This window comes from Saimiri boliviensis, chromosome 6, assembly GCF_048565385.1.
Source record: "Saimiri boliviensis isolate mSaiBol1 chromosome 6, mSaiBol1.pri, whole genome shotgun sequence".
Lineage (NCBI taxonomy): Eukaryota > Metazoa > Chordata > Mammalia > Primates > Cebidae > Saimiri > Saimiri boliviensis.
In genome coordinates this window covers 77,405,121-77,427,155 of record NC_133454.1, presented here as the reverse complement: position 1 = coordinate 77,427,155, position 22,035 = coordinate 77,405,121, and the positions used below count along the sequence as shown (strand labels likewise).

Here is a 22,035-nt window from a genome sequence, read left to right as displayed (position 1 = left end):
TAAAATGGGCAGCAGCCTGGTCAGCATACATGGATGCAGCTCGTGATTCACAGAGATGGCATGCAAGTCCTTTCCTGCTCAAGCCTGGCTTCTCCAGGGCATGCTTCCCTGGAGGGATGGGCAAGGAGTGGGCCAGGCCCTGAGGAGTGACAGGTGGGTGGAACACATGCTGCTGCTTCTATTACTGGGGAAAGGCATCAATGTCCCACACTCCATGCACACCTCTCCTGGGGCCCCACTGGGAACTAGCATTCAGGGTACATAGAGGCAGGACATAGGCAGGGCTTGTCAGAAGCGGCCCTTCTGCATGTAGTCAGTGTTCCAGCTATTTCCAGGAGCAGACAGCAGTAGGAATGAATGTCTTCAGGATGCTAAATAGACCCACACTAACCAGGCCACAGAGCCCAGACACCAATGTCCTGGTATAGGTGGCCATCCTCCCCACTACTCAAGAGCCTCCCTTCTCCCCCTCCTTCTCAGGTAATGCTGGTCTCTTCCTTCTTCCCTAAACCTACTTAGACACTGTAGATTTGGAAGCATTCTCTGTAAATTTGGAGGGCACCAAGTGTAACCCCTCCCTTGTTTTATAGGTAGGAACACTAAAGCACACAAAGGGAACAGGACTTACTCGAGGGTGCAGAGAATCAGTGGCAAAACAGTTCCATGCAGGGTTTGAAAACAGGCACATGCTGAGATCTCTGTACCGCGACATAAGAAACAAGGGACAAAGCCTGCCCTGACTGGCTCTACAACTGCAATGGCCAGACATCAGCCTGAATGCGCGCTTGTCATCCAGTGGACTTGGTACCAGGATCTAATAGCAGCACTGCCAGCTGGGAAGCTTGTCCCCACATCGCTCACCTCTGAGGAGGCAGTGGCCTGCGGCAACAGATCATGCCTGAGGCTGCTGGTAGTTTAAGAAGCAAATCTTAGCATAGCCTCCATCTGGGACAGAATCAGAGTGCTACAGTGGGGTCATCACACCGTGCCCAGGCTGTCAGACAGCAGTGGTGTGGTGTTACCCTTCTGTGATGAGGCCCAGGGTATTGAGGGGAGCCAAACGCTGCTTAAGGGCAAACTATAGTCTCCTGACCAGGAGCTCAGATTGGCAAGGCATGTCTCACCCTTAGTCCCAGCCAGACAAGTCCCATCTGGACAAGCCATTATCAGTCAGTCAGCCTCTAAATTAAGGGGACAGATCTCTTCCAGTTCCGCCAGCACAGACAGATCAGCACCCACCATGGTTATAAGCCTAGCTAAGCTAGTAAAAGAGAAGCCAATAAAACACATGAAAGAACAGAGTCTTTCCAGCAAGGTGCCCTTCTCGTCTCCCCACCACTCCTTCACTGAGGGTGGAGGGGGGGAGCTCATGCCACTGAAACAAACCAGCTTTGAGATCTGCACAACAGGTATGCCCTACAGTCAGGACATGCATGAGGCACGAAGCCCCCTCTGCCTCACAGAGGGAAGCAAATTCTGGAGCAGCGAGGCCATAGACCTCTTCTGCAGGATATGGGAGGGGGGTCTCGCCTTGTTCTACCCTGCCTGGTGAATCCTGAGTGTGCACCTGGCTGAGGACCAGGCTCAGTTGTCATCAGCTCTTCAGCTCTGCAATCGGTAGGACTCCATTTCCAGATATTCTCAGCTCTCTTTCCCCAACAAAGTTAAAGGTACGTTGCACTGCCTGCTTTCCACATAAATATTGTTTTTATTACAAGAAAGAAGAGACCACCTCTGAAGTAAGGCACAACACAATTCTACTGCCACTGTGGCAGAAGTCGCTGTTGCTCATCCCTTTGATCTCAGCCAACACTGTGGCCCACAGGCCTAAGGCACTTGAGCTTTTCCCTCGACTGAAGCGCAGGAGGTGCCTGAGAGCTGAGCCTCATGAGAGTGTCCATGGTCTCTGGACCTGCGTCCAAGTTCGTGTGTTTCCACTGGTGGTGAAGATGGACATCAAGAATTATGAGGAAATGTAAAAGTGTCTTTAAGTGTCTTTCATCCTGAGTCCATCTTTGGCAATGGTCCCCAAAGCCTGGCCCCTTGGAGATGCAAATCCAGATCCTGGTCAGCCTCACATTCAAAGAGAGACTGGCCCAGGGGTACACAATTGCTGGAATGTTCTCTGCGAGTCATGCACACGTGCAGGGGTGAGGTACAGTTATATGGTGACACACACGGTGTTACTGTGAGCTCTCAAGGTGCACAGAGAGGGCAGGTGATAAGGGCATCAGCTAATCTGTCCCACCTGGTCCAGCCCATCCAGTTCAGGAGAATCAAGGGGGCTGAGGCCCCAGCAGCCACTGTAGACCTTGTGACTGTCACTGACACCGTCACTAGGCTCCATTGGGCAAATGTAGTCTGTCGATTCATCGAACTTCTTTTTTCTTATGTTTCCAAAGTGTGAAAATCCTAGTTTCCTTGGCTAAAACACAGCAAATGCAAGATTATGCAATCAAGGCAGTATGCAGATATGACAGACAATGTACTTAATAGCAGGCCCACAAGGAAAGCAATAATGTAAACTGCTCCTAGAAAGACTCTGAACAAAACAGAGCTCTTGTAAGCAATTTCCATGCTGCAAAAAGGGCAACAGGTAAATAAACTTGAACAAGAGCTGCTCCTCAAATACTATACCTGAAACTCATGCCTGGCTACCCCACCAAAGTGACTTTCTTATTTCCACAGATGAACTGGGAGTTCCTTTAGAAAGTACTTGAGATCTGCACAGAGAACGTGCCTCACTATAGCTGCTGGCACCCCAACCCCTTCCCATCTCAGCACCTGGCAACATCTAAAGGCACGTAGGATAGCCCCAGGTTGCTCCTTGCCCTAGTGTCACCCAGCACTGTTTCTGCTGGACTCCCCCAGACACACTTCCTGTCCTGCTCCCTTGGGGAAGGTCTGTGCATGAGTTGTAGCTGGGCATGATGCATCAACACTACCAGGTATAGGACCAGCCTGGCTTCCAGGTGTTGCCTGTGGGTCTACAGTCTGGGAAGAATGTGGTCTGAGAATGCTGTGGCTCAGGCAGGTCTAAAGGGCTGTGTGGGATTTTGGGAGCCCCAGTGAGTAGTGCTGATGCTTGGAAGACCTTGGGACCTCTGGGCATCTGTGTGCTGGCCACTTCACAAAACAAGACAGATTGAGACCAGCTTCCAATGGGAGCACTTCCTATGCCAGCAGGACAGCTTTGGCCAATATCCCATGGCATTGTGTCATGCAGATGGGTCTGACCAAAGAAAAGCTAGACTTGGAGCGCTTCCGCTCTGCAAGATGCGTCGTGGGAGCAATGGGGTGGAGGATGAGCTCTAAGCCACCTGAGGATACGTGCTTCCTGCACATACTATTTTCTAAAGAAACCTGCACTCCCTTTCTTGGACTCAAAATTGGTGGAGAACTGGCTTTACAAAGAACTGGCCTAACAGCCCACAGGACCACAGCAGAAGCTGGAAGGGCCTCCTTGCCCCGGTTGCACATGCTGCTCTGGCAAGAGGCATTGAGCCAGGTGCTGTGCTGGAGGGCCAGGAGCCAGCCCAAGGCCCACCCAGAAAGGGTCTGCAACTCACCCGGACTTTGGCTGTGGTGGTCAGTGGTGTGTAAGCAGGTGAGGACATTTTCTCTCGCTTTTCCTGTTCAGCCTCTGGACCAATCAAGGCATTGAACTTGGTGGTCAGGTGGCGCCTGAGGAGCGTCTTTTGTGGGGGGATATTGAGAAGCATAGCCAGGGTGTCCCCCGTGAAGCGTGGCTCCAAGATCTAAGAAGGAACCACAGACAAATCTGGCCAGGGGCAAATACAAATGGCTCGAGGTGGGGGATGCCGAGAGATTGGCCTGTTGGGGCTGGGGGCACCTCCCGAGCAGGGGCAGGAACTCATTCACTTGTTCCGAGTCCCACTCCTCCCACTGGCTGGCACAGGGCCTGGCTCTGAGCAGACACATTTGCTGACTGACCACCACCTTGTTTTCACAGACCAGCAGAGAACTGGGACCTCTTGGTGAGGCTGTCTCCCACGTCTCCCCTGGATGATATCCAAGCCACCACACTTCCTCATTTTCCCTCTGGCTTTGCGACTTGACAGATCTGAGTATTGATAAGGATCATACTGCAGCAAGTGGGAAGCTGCATTTTTACGGCCTTCCTGTCCACTCCCGAGCCCCCTGTTCCCTCAGGACAGGCGGACCTGCCTTGTAAATGTTGGTCCTCATGCAATCCATTGACCTAAAATCCTAAGGTCTGATGCCAAGGAGGTGCTTCCAGAAGGCATCTTGCTTCCATGAGGTATTAATTCTTAAGGACAAGTTATCAAAATACATTCTTTGAGATGTCAAATTATGCAAGAGCTTCAGATGAAGTACCTATTTTTTAAATTAGATTTTATGTCTTGTCCTTAATAAGTTTCTGAAGATCCCATTTGCACCAAGACAGGTGGGTTAGGCCAGAGATCCACTCACAATGAGGCCTCCATGGACTCCACTCCCTCGAAGATTGGGTGCATACTCTGCCAGGTCCACAGATCGCAACCATTCCATCACTCTGTGGTTGGACCACTGTACAACTTCTGAAGGAGAAAGGTTACTCTGTCAGAGGGAGAAGGAGAGTGAGGAAGTTAGGCTTAATAGGTCCCACCATGGTCCTCTGTGGAGTCAGCCCCTGTAAGTGACCCGGCCCCAAATGCACCCCAACAATAGAAGACCCTCAAGCTTGATGACCCACACCATCTGCCACAGCACCAGCCTCCCCAGTTTCCAGGAAATAGAGCTCCCACTGAATCCTGCAAGATCTTCCACACTGAGATATCTGAATCCAGAATTCTGTTACTTCCTCATTTTCTGGCTAACTTCGAGACAAATAAATAAGGACATTATAGTTATTCTTTCAGTGATTCAACAGAACTTTAAAGATGACCGTCAATTACAATTCAAGTGTTTTCGAAAGATCTCCCTGGTGTGGCCAACTGTTTTAGGGGAGCACACCTTAAGATACTTATTCCTAAGTGCTCTCATGTAGCATTGTGGTCTTAAAAAAAATGCACAGTGCTGTGCCTGACATATACAAGGCATTCAAAACATGTTTGTTGAATAAGGAGAAAATAGGAGATAGATGGCAAAGGTAGCAATTTTTAATCTCCCAGGAAGCTGAGTTAATTCTATAGCAGGGTTAGACCTAGTTCCCAGGAACAGAGGAGATAGGACGTAACTGACAATCTTCAGTTTTGGGGTCCACCAAGAACTCCGAAGTTCATGGGACATAATCAGTTATTTCATCATGACTTGGGGTACTGTTAGCTACCTGTACTATTTCTTCTCTAGCAAGACTGCTCATGGATCCCCTGTACTTGGGCCTGAAGATCAGTCACTTTTGGATCTAGGAGTAGGGATACCTATTCTGAAATGTCTAGCTTCTATGGGCTCCTCTTCCCTCTCTTGTCTCTTCTCTCTCCTACTGTGGCACCTATCTTTCCATTTCGTCTTTCCCTTCCCCTCTCCTTTGCACCATCTTCTTATCTCCTTTTATCACTATGATGACTTTATAGCACGTGCCTCCCCAGTGGAGGGTGGGAGCTTAGAGGGCTATGGCTACTATGAGACACAAAGCATAGGTAACGGGTGTTTGGGGCACCGTGAAGCATGAGAAAACAAAAGAAACCCAGGCACCAGGATCCCCAAAACAGTGCTTTTATGCTGTCATTCTTGTTTTCTCTTGCTCGATGTTGCAGGGGTCCTGGCTCAGAGCTACCTGGAGAGATATTACCATGGTCTCACCTCATCAGCTGGCCGCCGGTGCAGGCAGTGGGGGTTGAACTTGTTGACATGCAGCACGTGAATGGCACATTTGATGCTGAGATGATGTAGTTGGCTGGTAACTTTTAAGAAGAGTAAATCATTCTGAAAGAGGAAAGTTTGGTTGATAAACCAGTTTCCAAAGTGACAAAAGACTCCTGATGTCCCTTCCCAGACCAAACACAGACAAGTCAACCACATTTCAGGAAGGTGCACGTGGAGACACCCATAGCTTATTACAGTAGTTTGTACTCTGCTACTTGGGACCTTTTTTGTGACAAATGATATTACTTCAAGGCCATAAGAATATATGGAATCAAGTTTAAAATAACCAACATGGGTACATGTGAGCTCGGTGCTCACAGGCACCACTGAAATATTTAAAGAAAAAGTCCTCACCACAGTCAGGTACTGCAGCATTCGTCCATCAACTCTAGATTCATGAAATTGGTCTTTGTACTGGGGTAAGCCAATATCATCAAGCCACCCTACAAATACAAAAACCCCAGATGTGTCAGGGTTCACAAGAATGAGAGAATGTAGATGCCAAGAAAAGGGAGCAAATTATATTTTGAGGTTCCAGTTTTATTCCCCAAAATGTTTGGTAATTCCTCTGCCTTTTACAAGGAGACAGTTGTCTTTGAGGTAACCATTTAACAGGGAAATTCCTTCTACCCTTAGTTGCTGCCGGAAACATACTTAATACATATATGCCTGTCCTTACGTGTCACCCAAATGTGGTCTAGCAGTGCAGACTTCTCCTCCTGCTTGGTGTTGATGGCTTTCACTGCTAAGATAAGTTTCTTCCTGTGGAGAGGGTGCTTAATTCCTAGCTCCTGAAATTAAAAGGTGAAGACCACATGTGAAATTTTGGCATGCAATTTGGCCCTCAAAAAAGCTGCATCTGGGTGGAGATGCTCTGAGAGTATGGCAGTGGATCTCTGTACCATGCCCTAGGATGCCAACCTGCAGGTACAGAGGGACCCTCAGCCTCCTCCATCCATCCTCCTGTGTGTGTGAGAGGAGTGGCGGACCCTGGCCTCCCCAGGAGTTGGTTTGGGGAAAAATGGAAGTCTCCTCTCCCAAGCTCAGCCCTTACCTTTTCCATGTCCTGAGGGGTGGCTGCGAGTAAAGTGTGGCCAGATGACACCCACTGCCTGGCGAAGATCACATATTGAGCCAGGCCAAAGTCCTCCAGCCACGCACACACACGCTCTGTGCTCCACTGGGCAAAGGGGGCGTTGGTGTCACTGGGAAGCAGGAGAACAGCATACTCCTATTAGTGGGAGAGGCTGAGGTTCTGAATCTAATCATGTCTCACAAAAAAGAACTGTTTTTTAACAAACAACCTCCATCATGGGATTTTGTTCAACAAAATTCCACCACACTCACATGAGGTAGGCCCTAGAGTTTCCTTAAAAACACAAGATCTGAATTTCAAATCTCAGGCTACTTAGAGGATGGGGCAGCCTAAATGATCCTCCTGAGATCACATTTATATGCCTTAGGTCCACATACACACATAAACATGCCACAAGCCCAGAGCTGTGGCCTCACTAGGAGGAATCATCTTTTTAGGAAAATGCTTAGAAAACTAGTTTTCTTAGCATTTAAGAGGGTCAGTTTTCAACATTAAAAAAAAAAAAAACAAAAAAAAACACACACACCAAAACAACACCCAAAACTAAAAGCAAAAACTTTCCAGTTCCAGTCAATAGTTCACACCTTACGTATTAACAAAACATGGGAACATTCAAGTTAAAGTCAGCAAAAGGACAATATGTGTTTTATCAGTACTAACAACACTGGTCTGAGAGTCGTAGCCAGTGCTAAAGATAAATAAGAACAAGAAGTATAGGTATTAGAAAGGCAGAAACAAACAAAAAAAAGCCATTCGTTACAGATGATAGGACTGTCCATTTAGAAAACCCAAGAGAGCTCAGTAAGGTGGCCAGTTACGAAATACACATATAAACGTATGTAAGGTATATGTTACATACAAAGATCAACAATTTTCTAATACCCTCAATGCACAGATACTAATGCTTCTGTTAAAACAATTTAAAAATTCCACTCATAGCAACCAACATTATAAAACACCTACAAATTGCTTTAACAAGAGACAGTTGGCCTTGTGTGATTATGTGTGGGGATTGCGGGGGTGGTGAGAGGTGTTGACTACAACAGTCAACTGAGCAACATAAAACAGGACATGAATAAATGAAAAGCTAGATTATGTTCCTAGACAGAATGACTGGGTTTTATAAAGCCATCAATTCTTAAGGACATCCATTCTTCATTTAAAGTGTGAATTTAATAGCACACTAAAAATCCCAATGGAATCATTTTTTTTTTAGGAGGGGAGGATTTGACAGTGCAACTTTCTGTTCATAAATGGGGATTTATAGAATATTGAAGACTAGATATTCCTTCAAAGACTAGAAAGATTCCTTCAAAGCATCCCTAACATACTACATTAAAAAGTATTTTTTTAATGTCTGGTTGAACTGTTCTTAAAGTTAGGGAATTCCTTAAAGGATAAACATGGTAAGAAAGCTCCATTTTAGAATAATTGCTAGAGATGAATGTATATCCTGGGGCAGGGACTGGTCAATTGCAATCTGGAGCCTGGGCTTTCATGGGTCCTGAAAATGTTTTTATGAGGCGTGGAACTTACAAAATTTCAAAAAAGTATAAAATCTAAATATTAAATTAGAAATAAAAGGAGTATTTAGAATTAGAAAACAAGCCAAAAAACTGCAAGTTTTGCAAAACTGAAAAAAATCACAAAATCGAGAAATATTAATATATTATCATATAAAAGGTATATATACCTCTATAGTTTGATTCTCTTTTGAGACAAGATATTTATTATTTTAGAGATGGGGTATTTATTTATTTTAGAGACAGGGTTTTAGTAATAAATTATTTTCAGAGATGGGATCTGGCTCTGCTGCCCAGGCTGGAGTGTAGTGATATAATCATAGCTCACTGCAGCCTTGAAGTCCTGGGCTCAAGCAATCCTCCTGCCTCAGCCTCCCAAGTAGCTGGGACTAAAGATCTGAGCCACTGTATCCAGATATAGTACTTTTTTACTCTCATATTTTGGGTGCATACTGTTTGACTGCTTCTTTGTATGTCCACAATCTATAATACTTTCTATGAAAACAGATGGTTTAGTTTTTCTTCTAGTATGACTGATCTTTATCTTTTATGACAATAGTTAAAAAAAGTTTTATATTCACAATTTTTTTTTATTTTTATCTGTTTTTTTTTTTTTTTTTTTTTGGAGATGGAGTTTCGCTCTTGTTACCCAGGCTGGAGTGCAATGGCATGATCTCGGCTCACCGCAACCCTGCCTCCTGGGTTCAAGCAATTCTCCTGCCTCAGCCTCCCAAGTAGCTGGGACTACAGGTGCATGCCACCATGCCCAGCTAATTTTTTTTTTTTTTTTTGTATTTTTAGTAGAGACGGGGTTTCACTATGTTGACCAGGATGGTCTCGATCTCTTGACCTCATGATCCACCTGCCTCGGCCTCCCAAAGGGCTGGGATTATAGGCGTGAGCCACCACGCCCAGCCTTTCTTCACAATTTATAACTGGTATTATCATGTACATTTTTAGAATAATTTAAATTTAGAAAAGCCTCTGTCAAATGTCTTATATGTGAGTTGTAAAACTACACCTTATTCAAGTTTTCTAATGCTATGGCTAATCTTAAGCATTCTTTGAATTTGACAATATTCATTTAACTCATGTGTTGTCTAAGTCCTTGTGGCAGTACATGAGTTTATGTCATCTTTGTCACTGTCAGTATATCATGTAAACTCAGCAAGAAATTTCAACCTTTTTCCAACGAGTTCATATGATTCATCTTATACGAACAACAATCTAAGAGGCCATTCATTCCTTTTGTTTAAAACTTGCCTCTTTGTCTTAGCAAATTACTGCTTTTGGTATGATCTGGATTTTTTGTTTGTAATTTATTTTTTAATGTAAGGAAGAATAATTTCTCTCAAATTTCAATGCTCATTTTATCACTTTTGTTTTATATTCTATTTGGTTTTTATTTCATTCATTTCCTTGTTTCTTGGAAGTGGGAAAAACAAACGTATCTGAGGGACATTTCAGTTCTTTTTAAAATTTTTTAACTTTCATATTTTGCGTAGTCTTTGTGAACCTAACATTTCAGTTCTAAAGGGAAAATAAGTGTTTCTGAGATCATGATTTGAAAACCTCTGTCCTATAGACCTTTTCAAAAAGCACCTAGAGCTCTGATCCTCATCTCCAGTAGTCTTCCCATTTTTTGTTTTGTGATCCTCTCCTCCCTCTTAGGCCTTGAGGTGCTCGCACAGTATCAGACCCAGCTTCTGCACCTCCCCCTCAGCTCCTCTCAGTGCCAGCATCTCCCATATCCTCCACCAGGGCACCACTCAACATTCTAGGAAATAATCTGGAGATGACAGAGAAGATGCCCTTCATCTATAGTCAAACCATTTATTTTGCTGACATACTCCAAAGCGTCTTTTCAAATTGCAGTTCAAATGATGTAGCTGAGATTTATCAAATATGCTCTTCTCATATTTGATCTCATCTCCCCCTTCTCATCGGAGGGGGAGAGGACATGGCACATTTGTAATTATACAGTTCATCAGTGAGTACGGAGTGCTAAGCCAATCGGCACAATGGGAAGTGGAAGTAATCCTGGAAGCCACTTGTGCAGTGGGAAAGCTAGTGAATCAAACTTCACTAAACTAAACATGCAGTGTCTATAAACCACACACACGCACACCCCACCCTACCCTAAACCCAAACAACATGGATCCCCAGGTCAACTTCCCCTTAACAAGTCCCCCGAAACCCTCACAGCTGCCCTAATACCATCTGTTATACGGAAAAGTGTAGGCCAAGGGAAAGTTGGAGTAAAAAGAGTCAGGAGTCTTAAAACTGGCTGTGTTTAAAATACCTTTTTTAATGCCAAATTTTCAAAACACCTGGCCCTGTCAACACTATGATCAAACTCTCTCTGGACTCTGGAAGGGTTCTATACAAGTGAGGGTCCCCGAAGCTTAAGTGTCTTTACATTCATGATGAATCTGACTGACTGTGCATGTAGGAAAAGGAAACAAAATGGGGCCCAGGGCAGGGGAGCGGTAGGATTGGGGACACCTTAAAGCTGGAGTCCTAGGGCAATACACTCAGTAGATCAACTCAGAAAAAAAAAAAAAAACACTGCAAAGATAGGATCCAGCCATGTGGCTCTAGAACCTGTTTGCCTTAAACATTATACTTTACTGCCTTTTTCTAAAAAAATAGTAACTCATAATAAACACACATACTAAAATAAATCCTAAATGGATTATTCAAAGTTTTTAAAAATCACAGAAAAAATTTAAAAAATGAAAGAGTTCACAAAGTGGATGAACCTAATTCTATATAAACACAAAAATTCCATGTATTAAAGTATCACAAACAAAAGTAAAATTCTAACACAAACCTATAAATACTTTGTCCCAATTTTTACACAGGATTTAATTCTTAATAGAGAACAGTTAGAAATCTATAAGAAATACATTACTAATTAAATAATGAATAAGACGCAGATAATTCACAAAAGAACTAAAACGACAAACATGAAAACTAAATTACCAATGCAAATGTAATTTGGAGGTTCATAAAAATAGAAAACTTTAAAAAAGAAACATTTAAATACTTCATGCTGATAAGGATGTGGGTATAATAGGCACTCTCTGTCCAGCAGGGCTGATTGGAATGCAAATTGGTAAAACTTTACCTGGGAGAAGAAAGACAATAAACGTGTTCTTCCATAATCTGGGACAGAGGGCCTACACAATATTATCAAAGATCATATTAAAAAAATAAATTGTTTTATTGAACAAAGAAAGGTTGGGGCTGGAGGCTTTCACTAAAAAAGCGCATTTCCTAAAGAATACGAGCAACAGTTTTAAAGCTACACCTAAATATTAATATCTATAAATTATAAGTATTACCAGAGGACATTAACATATACCAAATTTCTACTTAAGAGTCGTAAAGGCCTTTCTTGTCCACCAGCAAATTCATTTTGCACTGTTAGGATAAACCTAACAATCTCATCAGGACCTCTTCACACTTCTTCCCTTTATCATCTACTGTTATGGTTAACAAAGCACAAAGACATTCGAACAAAGCAGCCCTGTGGCTAGAACTGCAATTTCTTTTCTTTGGCAAAGAAAGTTACTGACCCTGGTTACCCCATACCCTAAAGTGACTGGCAGAATACAGATGGCTCCCTAACCATGCGCTTCTACTCCAGGGACAATGCTGAGGGGTCTTAGAAAAGTTCCTGCACCCCGTCCCAATGACTCTCCTTCTAGAATCAATCTTTCGAGAACTAGCCAGAATTAAAACAAAGATGAATCATTAAAGCTTGCTATAGCTTGATTTTTTTTTTTCAGCTCAGATAAATCAGAAATAACAGTAATGTCTACATTGAGAAGATTGCTAGGTAAATTGGAATATCTAATTATTGAATATACAGGTAAGCCTTCTCTGGCTCACTTTCTTTTTTTTTTTTTTTTTTTTTTTTTTTTTTTTTTATTGCATTTTAGGTTTTGGGGTACATGTGATGAACATGCAAGATTGTTGCATAGGTACACACATGGCAGTGTGCTTTGCTGCCTTCCGTCCCCTCACCTGTATTCTAAGGGCTCTGATTTAGTCTCTGACTTAGACTAGGTCCTTAGGTTCTCTAGCCTCTAAAAGCTAATGGTCTACACATTCTATTGCTTCTTTTTAAGGCACCTGGAGCCTGGGGATACTTGTCAAAGAATAAATTGATCTGGAAAGGTCCCGTATCTCATGCACCAGGAGGACCTGGCAGAGACAAGAAACCCGTTTGGCAAGCTAGGGAAGTGAAGTATGTCCGTGAGCAGCGTAAGTGAAGGCTCCCTTCCACAGGGGATGCAGGTCTGCAAAAAATATGAAGCATTTAGGGAAATGCTTTTCTTCCTTAATCGGAATCTAGACTGTATTATTTCTGAGAACTGATATTTAAATTATATGTATCTTATCCAGTAATGACCTGTACTTTGCATTGGTATATGGGAATCTTGAGGGGACTAAACTGAAGAGAGTTAAGCCTTACTTTTTCCCCTTTTGGTTAGATATAAAATGCCACATTCGAATCCTGTGGAAAGCCCCCAGGGGTACTGATCTTGGCTGAGTAACTCAGAACTTAGGAGATATTCTGGTGGAGGTGATGTATTGTAGGTTCTGCTTGACTGGAGAGAGAATATGGAAAGGGGTTTCCCCAAAATACAGGAGTAAAGATTCACCTGTGCAGGCTTGAAGGGAGATACTGTTTTTCAGAGCAGGGATATCGAAAGGAAGTGAGTAAAGCTAGTAACTGGAGGGTTTCTGCCAGGGACACATCCAGAGAAGTTTAATGTTTTCTATGCTTTTATATTAGGGTATGATGGGGAAAGTCACACGAAACTTCCCACTTTGATTCCAGTGCCATCCCTTTGCAACCCCCTTTAGTTAACATACTACAGTAAAGTTTGGCACAGTAGGATTATAAAAAATAATAGCAGGTGTGGCCAGCTCCACTGACATCTTTCTGCAGAGTCTTTGTGGATGACTGACCCAGAGGTGGGTAAGAGACAAGGCTCACTTTCCCAAATATACTAGAGGCTGTTGACCCTTGAATGGCAGACAGCTGATGCAGAAGCTCATGTAATCCTCATGAGAACTTTAGTAAAACACTTGTTTTTGACATCTACTTTACAAGTGAGGAAATGGAGGCATAGAGAGATACTGTATAACCTAGCTCAGGGCTCACAGCTAGGAAGTGACTGAGCAGAGATTCCTAGGAGTCCCAGAGTCTGTGCTCTTCCTGGCTGCACCAAGGCTACTCAATTCAGTGTGTAAACCCACTGCTGAGAATGGAACATAGGTGTGTAGCACTGTTGAGGTGCTCAGGGAGGCCCGAGGGCCACCTCCTACCCTAGCCAGCTCCAGCTGTAGGGAACTTCTTGTCTTCACCTCGGCATACTTGTAAGCATGAGCAATGTCCATGCGTGTTGAATGGACAAGTTGAGAAGCTCTGCACTACGGGCTCCTGCCTTCCATTTCTGGAGGCTGTGGGACAACCAGAAACCCTTGCCCTGCTTCACCCTGGCCAGGATTTCACACGACTTTTTGTAGATGGACTGGAGGGAGCCTTACCTTTTCTGTCCCTTGGAATCTCTGGTCCTAGAGAGTCTCGGCCCTGCGGTTGCCCGGAGCCCACCTCGTCGAAACTCTGCCATCCCCAACGCATCTGTGTTGAAATTTCCTGACTGAGTTCTTCGGATTCTGCGTGGAGAAGAGTCCGTGGAGACTGTCATGGGAGAGTCTGAAAGCCTACAGTCGCTGCACTTCCTCTTTTGCAAGGCCATGCAGGCCAGAACTGTGACTCTGGGCAGCAGTGCTTCTCAGTACCTTCCCAGAGACCAAGGATCACAACCTGTCGCAACTCCTCGGCCAGACTCAAGCCTCAATTCTAATCCTGCCTCTAGGATTTAGTCACTTGCCATAGAGGTCAGAGCAAAGTTTGATGCTTTGTAGAAGGCCCCAGTTTCTGCCTCATGTCACAAAGTGGATCACTTGGGCCAGCAAGTACTCAGCTTTCAAAGATTTTTCAAAGATTTCTTAAGACAGACTGACTCCTAAGAAGGAAGAATATAGTCCCATCTGTGTCTGTCCCAAAACCCATGTAGTATAAGCTGCAGAGATTATGTTCAGGGTGTGTGGAATGGGTGTGTGGCAAGGATGCATGACATGAAAGGCAACTGGATATATTTAATGGGTGCCTTTCATACTTCTTCTCTTGACGCTGAAAATAACTCAGATTCTTCTCTTTAAATGTGACCAATCTGATTTGACTGCTGTTTCAATGTCTGATGGACCAGGGGCTTCCAGAGACTCTTTGCCTAATCAAAAAGAAAAATTCCAAGCAATATAATTATCACCAACAGCACCAACTTACTTTCCCCAGAACTTCTTAATGCCTTTGGGACTCCGTTTACCATCTGGTGTCAGAGGAGACTGGGGACCTGATTCAGTGCCCGATGATGTGGATGACAGGTCACTGACCACCACAGTGTCATCCCAGCCACGTTCTGTGTCTCCTGAGATTGGAAGAAGGCAATGAACGTGAATGTAAGGATGTGACCTCCAGAACCCTTCTCTCCCAAGCCTGGGCCCTCCCCTTCAGTGGGAGTCCAGAGAATCTGGCCAGCTCTGCCTTCAGGGCAGAACTCCATACCAGATCCCAGAGACTAGTGGGGATTCCAGGCTTTCTTGCTGAGAAATTAGTGAGCTCAATGTTTCAAATCTAGGTGAGCTAATGTCTTTAATTTTAAGGCTTTGGGGTCCAAGTACTTGTGGATTATTCCAACAAGGAGCTTGCTCTCTTTTCTCACGGGGAGATGTAGGCACGCAGGCAGTAGGGGGACCCTGGCTGAGTGTTGGTGAGGGGGAGGGTTAGGGTAGGGAAACAAAGGCATTCTCACTCTCCACCTCACCTGGAATGGGTACAGTACCTAATACGGGGGCACTGACACTCCGGCCACGGTCTCCAGTGAACCAAGAAGCAGAGAAGCCACATGAAGAAACAAGAGAGGCCAAAGTCCAGCCCAACAGAGTTATGGGGAAGCAAAGAAATAAACAAAAGAGTGTCATCGAGCAAGAGAGAAAAACTCAAACAGAAAGAAAAATAATCCCATGGAGAAGGATAGGGTGAGTGGTGACTGAGACTGAGAGGGTTTCATGTGAGGGGACCACGTGCTCCTGGTGCCTCTCTGTGACAGGCTGAGGTGTCCACACTCAGGGACAGGGAGGGACAGCAGCAGGGGCTGAAAACTCCAGGCCACAGGCAACTCTTGTGCAGGTGCCTGGGCTCACTCAGCTCAGACTAGAACAAGCTGAAGCCGTGGTGAGTCCAGTTTGAGTGTCACTAGAACACACTAATTCCAGGGCTTATCTGGAGTTCCTGCAGCCAAGGGCAGAGCTGGCCTTCACGAAGCCAACACATGGGCTAGCTCAGGGAATAACTGAGGCTGAGGGGCCTCAGGAAGAACTGTGCCAGGACCAGAATGTTCCCTCTGGGCCCGTTGAATCTTCTGCTGCTGCTGGGGAAAGATGGCCTATTTTGAACGCAAAGCAGCAAAAGCCTCTGTGGTTTCAGATCTTACCCACCGAAAGGATACCTGTAGACCGACACCCTTGCCCATTGGCCACTGACTCCATTTGCCTAAGGAAATGCTCCTACTTGGAGTGCATGATACCCTCCTACTGGGAATAGGGAAGCTGCAGAGAAGAAGGTGGAGACAGGAGAGAGAAGATCAGAATGACAGAGGAAGGAAGCATGAGGGGCAGGAAGGGTAGAACGGGGTCTCTGAGAGGAGGGAAAACAATGCTAGGAAGGAAAGGAAGGGGTTCGAGAGGAGGAAGAGAAGAAGAGAGGAAATGAGGGTGAAAACTGCAGCCGGATAGAAGTAGGGGATACACACACCCTGGTTTGCTGAGACTATGGATTGCTGACCATAGAAAACAGCTCACCCAGGGGGAGCCTCTAGAGGTGGGACCACCTCAAGGTACAGCTTGTTCCAGCCACCCACCCCACCATTCTCCAATTGCGGATTGTGGTGGTAGGTACAAGAATTTTGTATAATCACTCAAAGTGCCAAGGACACTGCTTAGAGGTCACCAGCACCAGGGCTGGACACTCACTCAGCCTCAGCAGGCTGCTCCCCGTGGCATCAGGCTGGCAGGCGGTGGTGGCAGGAGATTTGGCAGCTTCTCCATTGGGTGTGGCTCCTGAAAGCTTCCCAGGTAAAGTGGGGTATTTGTGCTCTGCCAAGAAAGGGCCGTCCTATTGGAAGGTGAAAGAAAGAGAAAGGTATCTGTTTAGCTGTCGGCCTCAGTTGGGAAATCCTTGGATACAGAACAATTCCCAGTTTTTCAAGAGCCATTTTTCATATATGGTGACTCAAAGACCCCTCAAAGATTATTTAGCTAGTCTGACAAAGGGGAATAGAGTTCCAAGGAAGGAAGAAACTTTTCCAAAGCCACACAGTAAGACAGGGACGGAGTCAGGTGCAAATCCAGAGCTGACTGCAACTGCCTCTAACAGGAAGTGAAGTTGTCTTGCAAAGTGCCCTTTGCTGTCTGGCCTAGTGCTCAGAGACTCGATGAATTAACAGCTGTGAATTACCCTGTAAGCTCTTTGGATATAAAAACTGGCATTCTCATAAAAGCTGCCTCATGCTTTATCATACATACATACATACATACATACATATGTAAAATAACACTTCTGTAAGAGAGGAAGCTGAGCTCAGTCTGCTATGAGCTTCTCTGTTTCTCCCAGATTTGCTTTCACCACTGGGCTTCTCTGTTTCTCCCAGATTTGTTTTCCTGTGGTGAGGAGAGAGGTGCTTCTGCTATTGGGATCCTTCCTCAGATCAGGCAAGGGCAGACCTCTGTGAGGGCTTGACCAACTGCACAAATGATACAGATCTTGCCTGAGAGCAGGTATGCTATGGAAGGGAAATTATAGTTTAAATCTGTAGCAAAAGAAAAAAAATCTATATTGTGATAATGGTTTCTTGAAAAACATCATGTTAAGGCAAGCAAGAAGATATGCACACCCTTGGGGAGATGATGACAAGAAATGGACCAGAGGACTACATGGCAATGAGCTCCTTTAGGAACTTAGGATTACAGTCTACACAAGGTAGAGCCTCAGTGCACCCAGCTCCATGCTTGGACTCTGGCCATGGAGAGGTCCCAAAGAACCAAGCTGATTAAATGAGGAAGAAGATAGCATTTATTCAGCAAAGAGGCATATAATGGCCTCTAAATCTGCAAACCTGAGAGAAACAGTGGAATGCACTGTGAAAGTGAGAACAAAAGGAGATAGAAATTGAAGCGATGTCACCAAAAGGAATTGACTGTGGATCACCTGATTAGATTCAGAAGAAAAGTAATATGAAAGACAAAACAGATTTCAAACTGGCAAGTCAGAACAGTAATGGGCGGCTGCTGTGACTGAAACATCCTTTGAAGTTCCATTTAGCTAAAAGCCAAGTATCCGATATATTTCTGAATTCAATTTCCTTATAAATGCATGTCCTAGAAATTGAGATTCAGTTCATTCATTGAACAATGACTGTAACTCCCTATAAATAGCTCAGAAAGGAGAGATACAGGAAGAGTAAACTGAATTCTGAAAGAACTGGCTGGTAGAGTAGAAGTAACTAGAACCTTGAGAGATGAAGGCCATGAGATTTTCAAGTCTGTGATGACCCATGAGCTAAAGATTAGATATGATCAGACATGTATGTGGTCAAGACCCACAGTTTCCAAATGGTAGTTCACGTGCCGGCTGTTCTTCATAATTACCTGGGGCACTTGTACAAACAATATGAGTTTCCAGATCCCTCCTGTGCCCAGTCCCTGATTCAGTCTTCCTGGAAGCACACCCCATGGGTCTGTATTTTTGACAAGCATCTCAGATTATATGAATGCAGTCAGACCCAGGAACCACTGACAATGAGAAGGTAGTGTTCAAAAAGTTTAGAGACCTGAAGGGCATGACTCCAAGCTCCACCTTACATAGGACACATGGGAGGAGGGCAGGGCTCTCAAGAACAGGTTTCTGACTATATCATCACACATGCTCCCTCAAGGCAGGGCTGAGACAGCCGAGGAGCCAAGTGGGCCAGCAGGGAACTCCCTGAGGAGCTGAGATGCGAAGAGAACAGATACCTAATCCAAGGATGGGGTTTAAAAGGCAGCCCAGACCAGTAAGAAAGACAGCAAAAAGGAATCAAGGACAATGGAAAGGGCTCTCTGGGTTCTACTCAGGCCAAGAATAAGAGCTGGGAAGAAATGACTCACTGATGGAGAAGGTGGTGCAATGTCGAGACGTGATGCAGAGGAAACAGAGATGCTTAACTCCATTTCTGTTTCTCCTGTCTCCAAAAAGAATAATCCTCCTGGCTGTGGGGGAACAGAAGCCCCAGACAAGAGAGTAGTATAAAACTGATTATCCAGCTGCTTTAAATTAGAACAGAGAAGCAGCATGCCAGAGTAGAGAGGGCCTAGGCTTTGAGTCAGACCAAATCAGGCAAAGCTCTTTCTCTTCCACCTCTCAGGACCTCTGTTTGGTCGTTTCTAAAAGGAGAATAACAATTCCTGCCTCAGGTTTGCCAGGAAATAACATAGCCACAGGGCCCAGCACACAGTGGACACTGGATAAACAGAAGCACAGGAAATATCACATACCCAGGACCTAAAGAAACAGCAATCTAGAAGAGCAGTTTTTACCAAAGCAGGCACTGGTCAGACTACATCTAGAATATCACAGTCTGGTCCAGGGCACAACTTAAAGAATACATTGAGAAACTAGTACTGATCCTAAGTAGACTAAGCAGCAGCTTGAAAGACTTGCGATCCATGCACATAAGAAGGTAATATGCAGTCCAGAGAACAAAGCAGTCAGAGAGGGCATGAGGAACTTAAATTCTAGAGCTGTCAGAAGTAGGGGAGACTGACGTTATCCATGGGCTAGACACGAAGAGAGAGGATCAGCAGATGCACATTTTAGGGAAGCTCACAGAGCTGGAAAAGAATACAAAGCATGTCTTACAATGAAGTCACAGAAAGCAAGAGCCAGTTTAAGCAAGTGCCAGACACAAAAGTTAGGGCTGCTGCAGAAAGATGGCTCTGGAACAGTTCTGGCCCTGTGGAACGGTTCTGGGATGGCAGTGGTGTATGTGGGTTTGAGGAGAGGGGTGGCCATATTAAATAACTAAGATTGTATAAGATTGTGATTATGGGCAAAACCATACAAAATTAATCTTTTAATCTGGAGCATTTTTTTCTTTATAAATAGTCTGATACCACTCATATTTCTTGGTAATCAAATTGGGATCTTGAACTTTAAGCCTGTGAGCTGGGCGTGCTTCCAAAGGAGCAGGTGGTCACTTACAGATGTACTTTAGAAACACCTGTGAATGACCTCTGTGAAGCTGTGGTGGGAGCGGGGACTGCTGAGCGATTTAACAGCTGTCCTCACAAGAAGCCTTTCAGTTCACAAAGGGATCACACAAACCCCAGACTCAAGGGTCTGTGTTCCAGAGCACCCGGGCAAGGGAGCAGGCAGAAGACTTTTGCTGTACAGTTCAGATGGCGCAAGGAATGGCTGCCCACTTGAAGCACCAACCGCAACAAATATGGAAGTGTAGAGAAGCCCCTTATGTAGATGCAGAGGTGCAGAAAAGATCTTTCTCTTAAGCAGATGTGGTGGAGCAGAGATGCCTCATTTTACCACATGGATGTGAAAATATAAAATGACCCCCTCAGGCAGAAGTCAGCAAGCAATGAGAAGCTCCATGTTTCAGCTGGACATGGAGGCAGGGGACAGAGAAGGGAAATGCCATCAGCCTCACAATACATTTTCCATATACTGTTATAAATTGTGGTTGGGTGTGGCTTAAATTATGTTAATTATATGAATCTTCATTTCTTTATGGGCTCAACATTTGTGCACTGGCCTAAAAACTTAATCCTCTTCCACAACAGGATTCCCTAAAGAAAATTAGTCCTAATGGAATTTTTATAACATGACTTGTTCACCAAAGTGGGACTGAGTGTGCATTTGTGGTTTTTTTTTTTAACCATGACATATCAGCACACAGAAAGGATGATAGTGTGCTGAGATCATAGCAACCCCTTCCTAGGGATTAAGTCAACTTGGTTAAACATTAATTTCTCTGAGCCTGTAAAATGGAGGTGGTAATAATAAATTCTGTCCCACAGATAATGGCAGTGAAAGCGTGTTAAATAGCTGGGTGCATATAAAGATAAAATGGGAGGGAAAAGTTGATCTTTCCCCTCTTACCCCCTTACAGTTAGTACATTTTAAGGCTACAAAAACTATGACTTGCTAAATTAAAATACTTGCAAACAGTGTAACCCCAAATAGGCAACAGGGCATGAAGTCAATGTACCTTGGGCTCTACCACCGGGAAGAGCTGGTTCCCGTCCATACACTATGGAGTAACAAGAGGATTTCGTTTATGTAGAGAAAAAGAGACTTGTGTTATTCACAAACAGCAACAACTCAGGACTACCCGTCTGCTTAAATCTGAAAGGCTCATCCCCTCCCTTCACATCTTAATGCCAGGTAATCACCATCCACGGCAGAAAACACAGATCCCTGTCCAACTCCTTGGACCAGGTGTCCCCAAACTATGGCCTGCGGGCCACATGCGGCCCCCTGAGACCATTTATCTGCCCCCCCGCCGCACTTCAGGAAGGGGCACCTCTTTCATTGGTGGTCAGTGAGAGGAGCACAGTATGTGGCGGCCCTCCAATGGTCTGAGGGACAGTGAATTGGCCCCCTGTGTAAAAAGTCTGGGGACGCCTGCCTTGGACAGATGTCCTAGACAGCTGCCAGCAAAATGGTCACGGCAACTGAGGGACACATGACCATGAAAGCAGAGCCACTGAATGAGCCCAGGGCTCCTGCCAACTTCAGCCTTTATGGTTCTCCATTGTTTCAACAGGGAGGCTGACCAACGTTATTGGAGACCAAGGGATGGCATGCAGCATGGGCTCAGTGAAGGGTTTCTATCAGGGCAGGCTCCCTCGGTCTCTAATGACCAAGCTCAAGAGCCTGCTACTGTCCCCTGCAGTGTGAGGTCCACCCACATGATCAAGGGCTACTCCCATCTAAGGAGCCACAAAACCCTCCTCATCTTCCCAGACTCTTAGAACAGCTCACTCTTCAACATCCTAAAGATCCCCCATCTTCTCCCTGGGATCATCTCCTTTACTCACATTAATTCACCAATAAAAAGTCTGTCTGTACGATGCCCCCAGGTTCCCCAGGGATACAGGACCAGTAGTCATCATCTTCCCTGGCTCGATCTGTCTCATGGCTCTGACCTTACCTTCTCCTACTCCCCACCATTTCCCAAAACCTGCCAGTGCCCAGCAGACTTTAACCAAGCTTTGCCTACCTCAACATCTCTCATCAACTCCGGGCAGCATTTCCTGAATTGTTCTTCCTCTAAGATGCTTTGGACCACACCTGATTAATTTTCTCAAAATGTTCATGTGATTCCTGTTTTCCCCACAACTTTATAAAATCTTCTACAACGTAGGGACCAGGACCTACCCATATCCCAGTACTAG

General features: G+C 45.0%; 1 protein-coding gene across 14 annotated transcripts in view; it reads right to left on the bottom strand.

Annotated features, from left to right (window-relative positions):
- Positions 1 to 22,035, bottom strand: part of PPFIBP2 (PPFIA binding protein 2) — a 143,995-nt gene that overhangs the window by 4,240 nt on the left and 117,720 nt on the right. For 4 of the 14 annotated variants that reach the window (XM_010339478.3, XM_010339565.3, XM_010339741.3 and 1 more), the window contains 12 exons: positions 20,847 to 20,888; positions 16,561 to 16,702; positions 15,372 to 15,404; positions 14,816 to 14,957; positions 14,014 to 14,142; positions 6,884 to 7,034; positions 6,509 to 6,620; positions 6,184 to 6,272; positions 5,767 to 5,889; positions 4,456 to 4,581; positions 3,570 to 3,758; positions 2,249 to 2,425 (listed from right to left, as the gene is read on the bottom strand). In XM_010339478.3, the coding sequence (XP_010337780.2) occupies positions 2,249 to 2,425; positions 3,570 to 3,758; positions 4,456 to 4,581; positions 5,767 to 5,889; positions 6,184 to 6,272; positions 6,509 to 6,620; positions 6,884 to 7,034; positions 14,014 to 14,142; positions 14,816 to 14,957; positions 15,372 to 15,404; positions 16,561 to 16,702; positions 20,847 to 20,888 (1,455 nt within the window). Of the gene's footprint in view, positions 1 to 4; positions 2,426 to 3,569; positions 3,759 to 4,455; positions 4,582 to 5,766; positions 5,890 to 6,183; positions 6,273 to 6,508; positions 6,621 to 6,883; positions 7,035 to 14,013; positions 14,143 to 14,815; positions 14,958 to 15,371; positions 15,405 to 16,560; positions 16,703 to 20,846; positions 20,889 to 22,035 lie in introns of those variants that run through there. The other 10 variants (XM_074401050.1, XM_074401051.1, XM_039470611.2 and 7 more) reach the window with 6 other exon arrangements.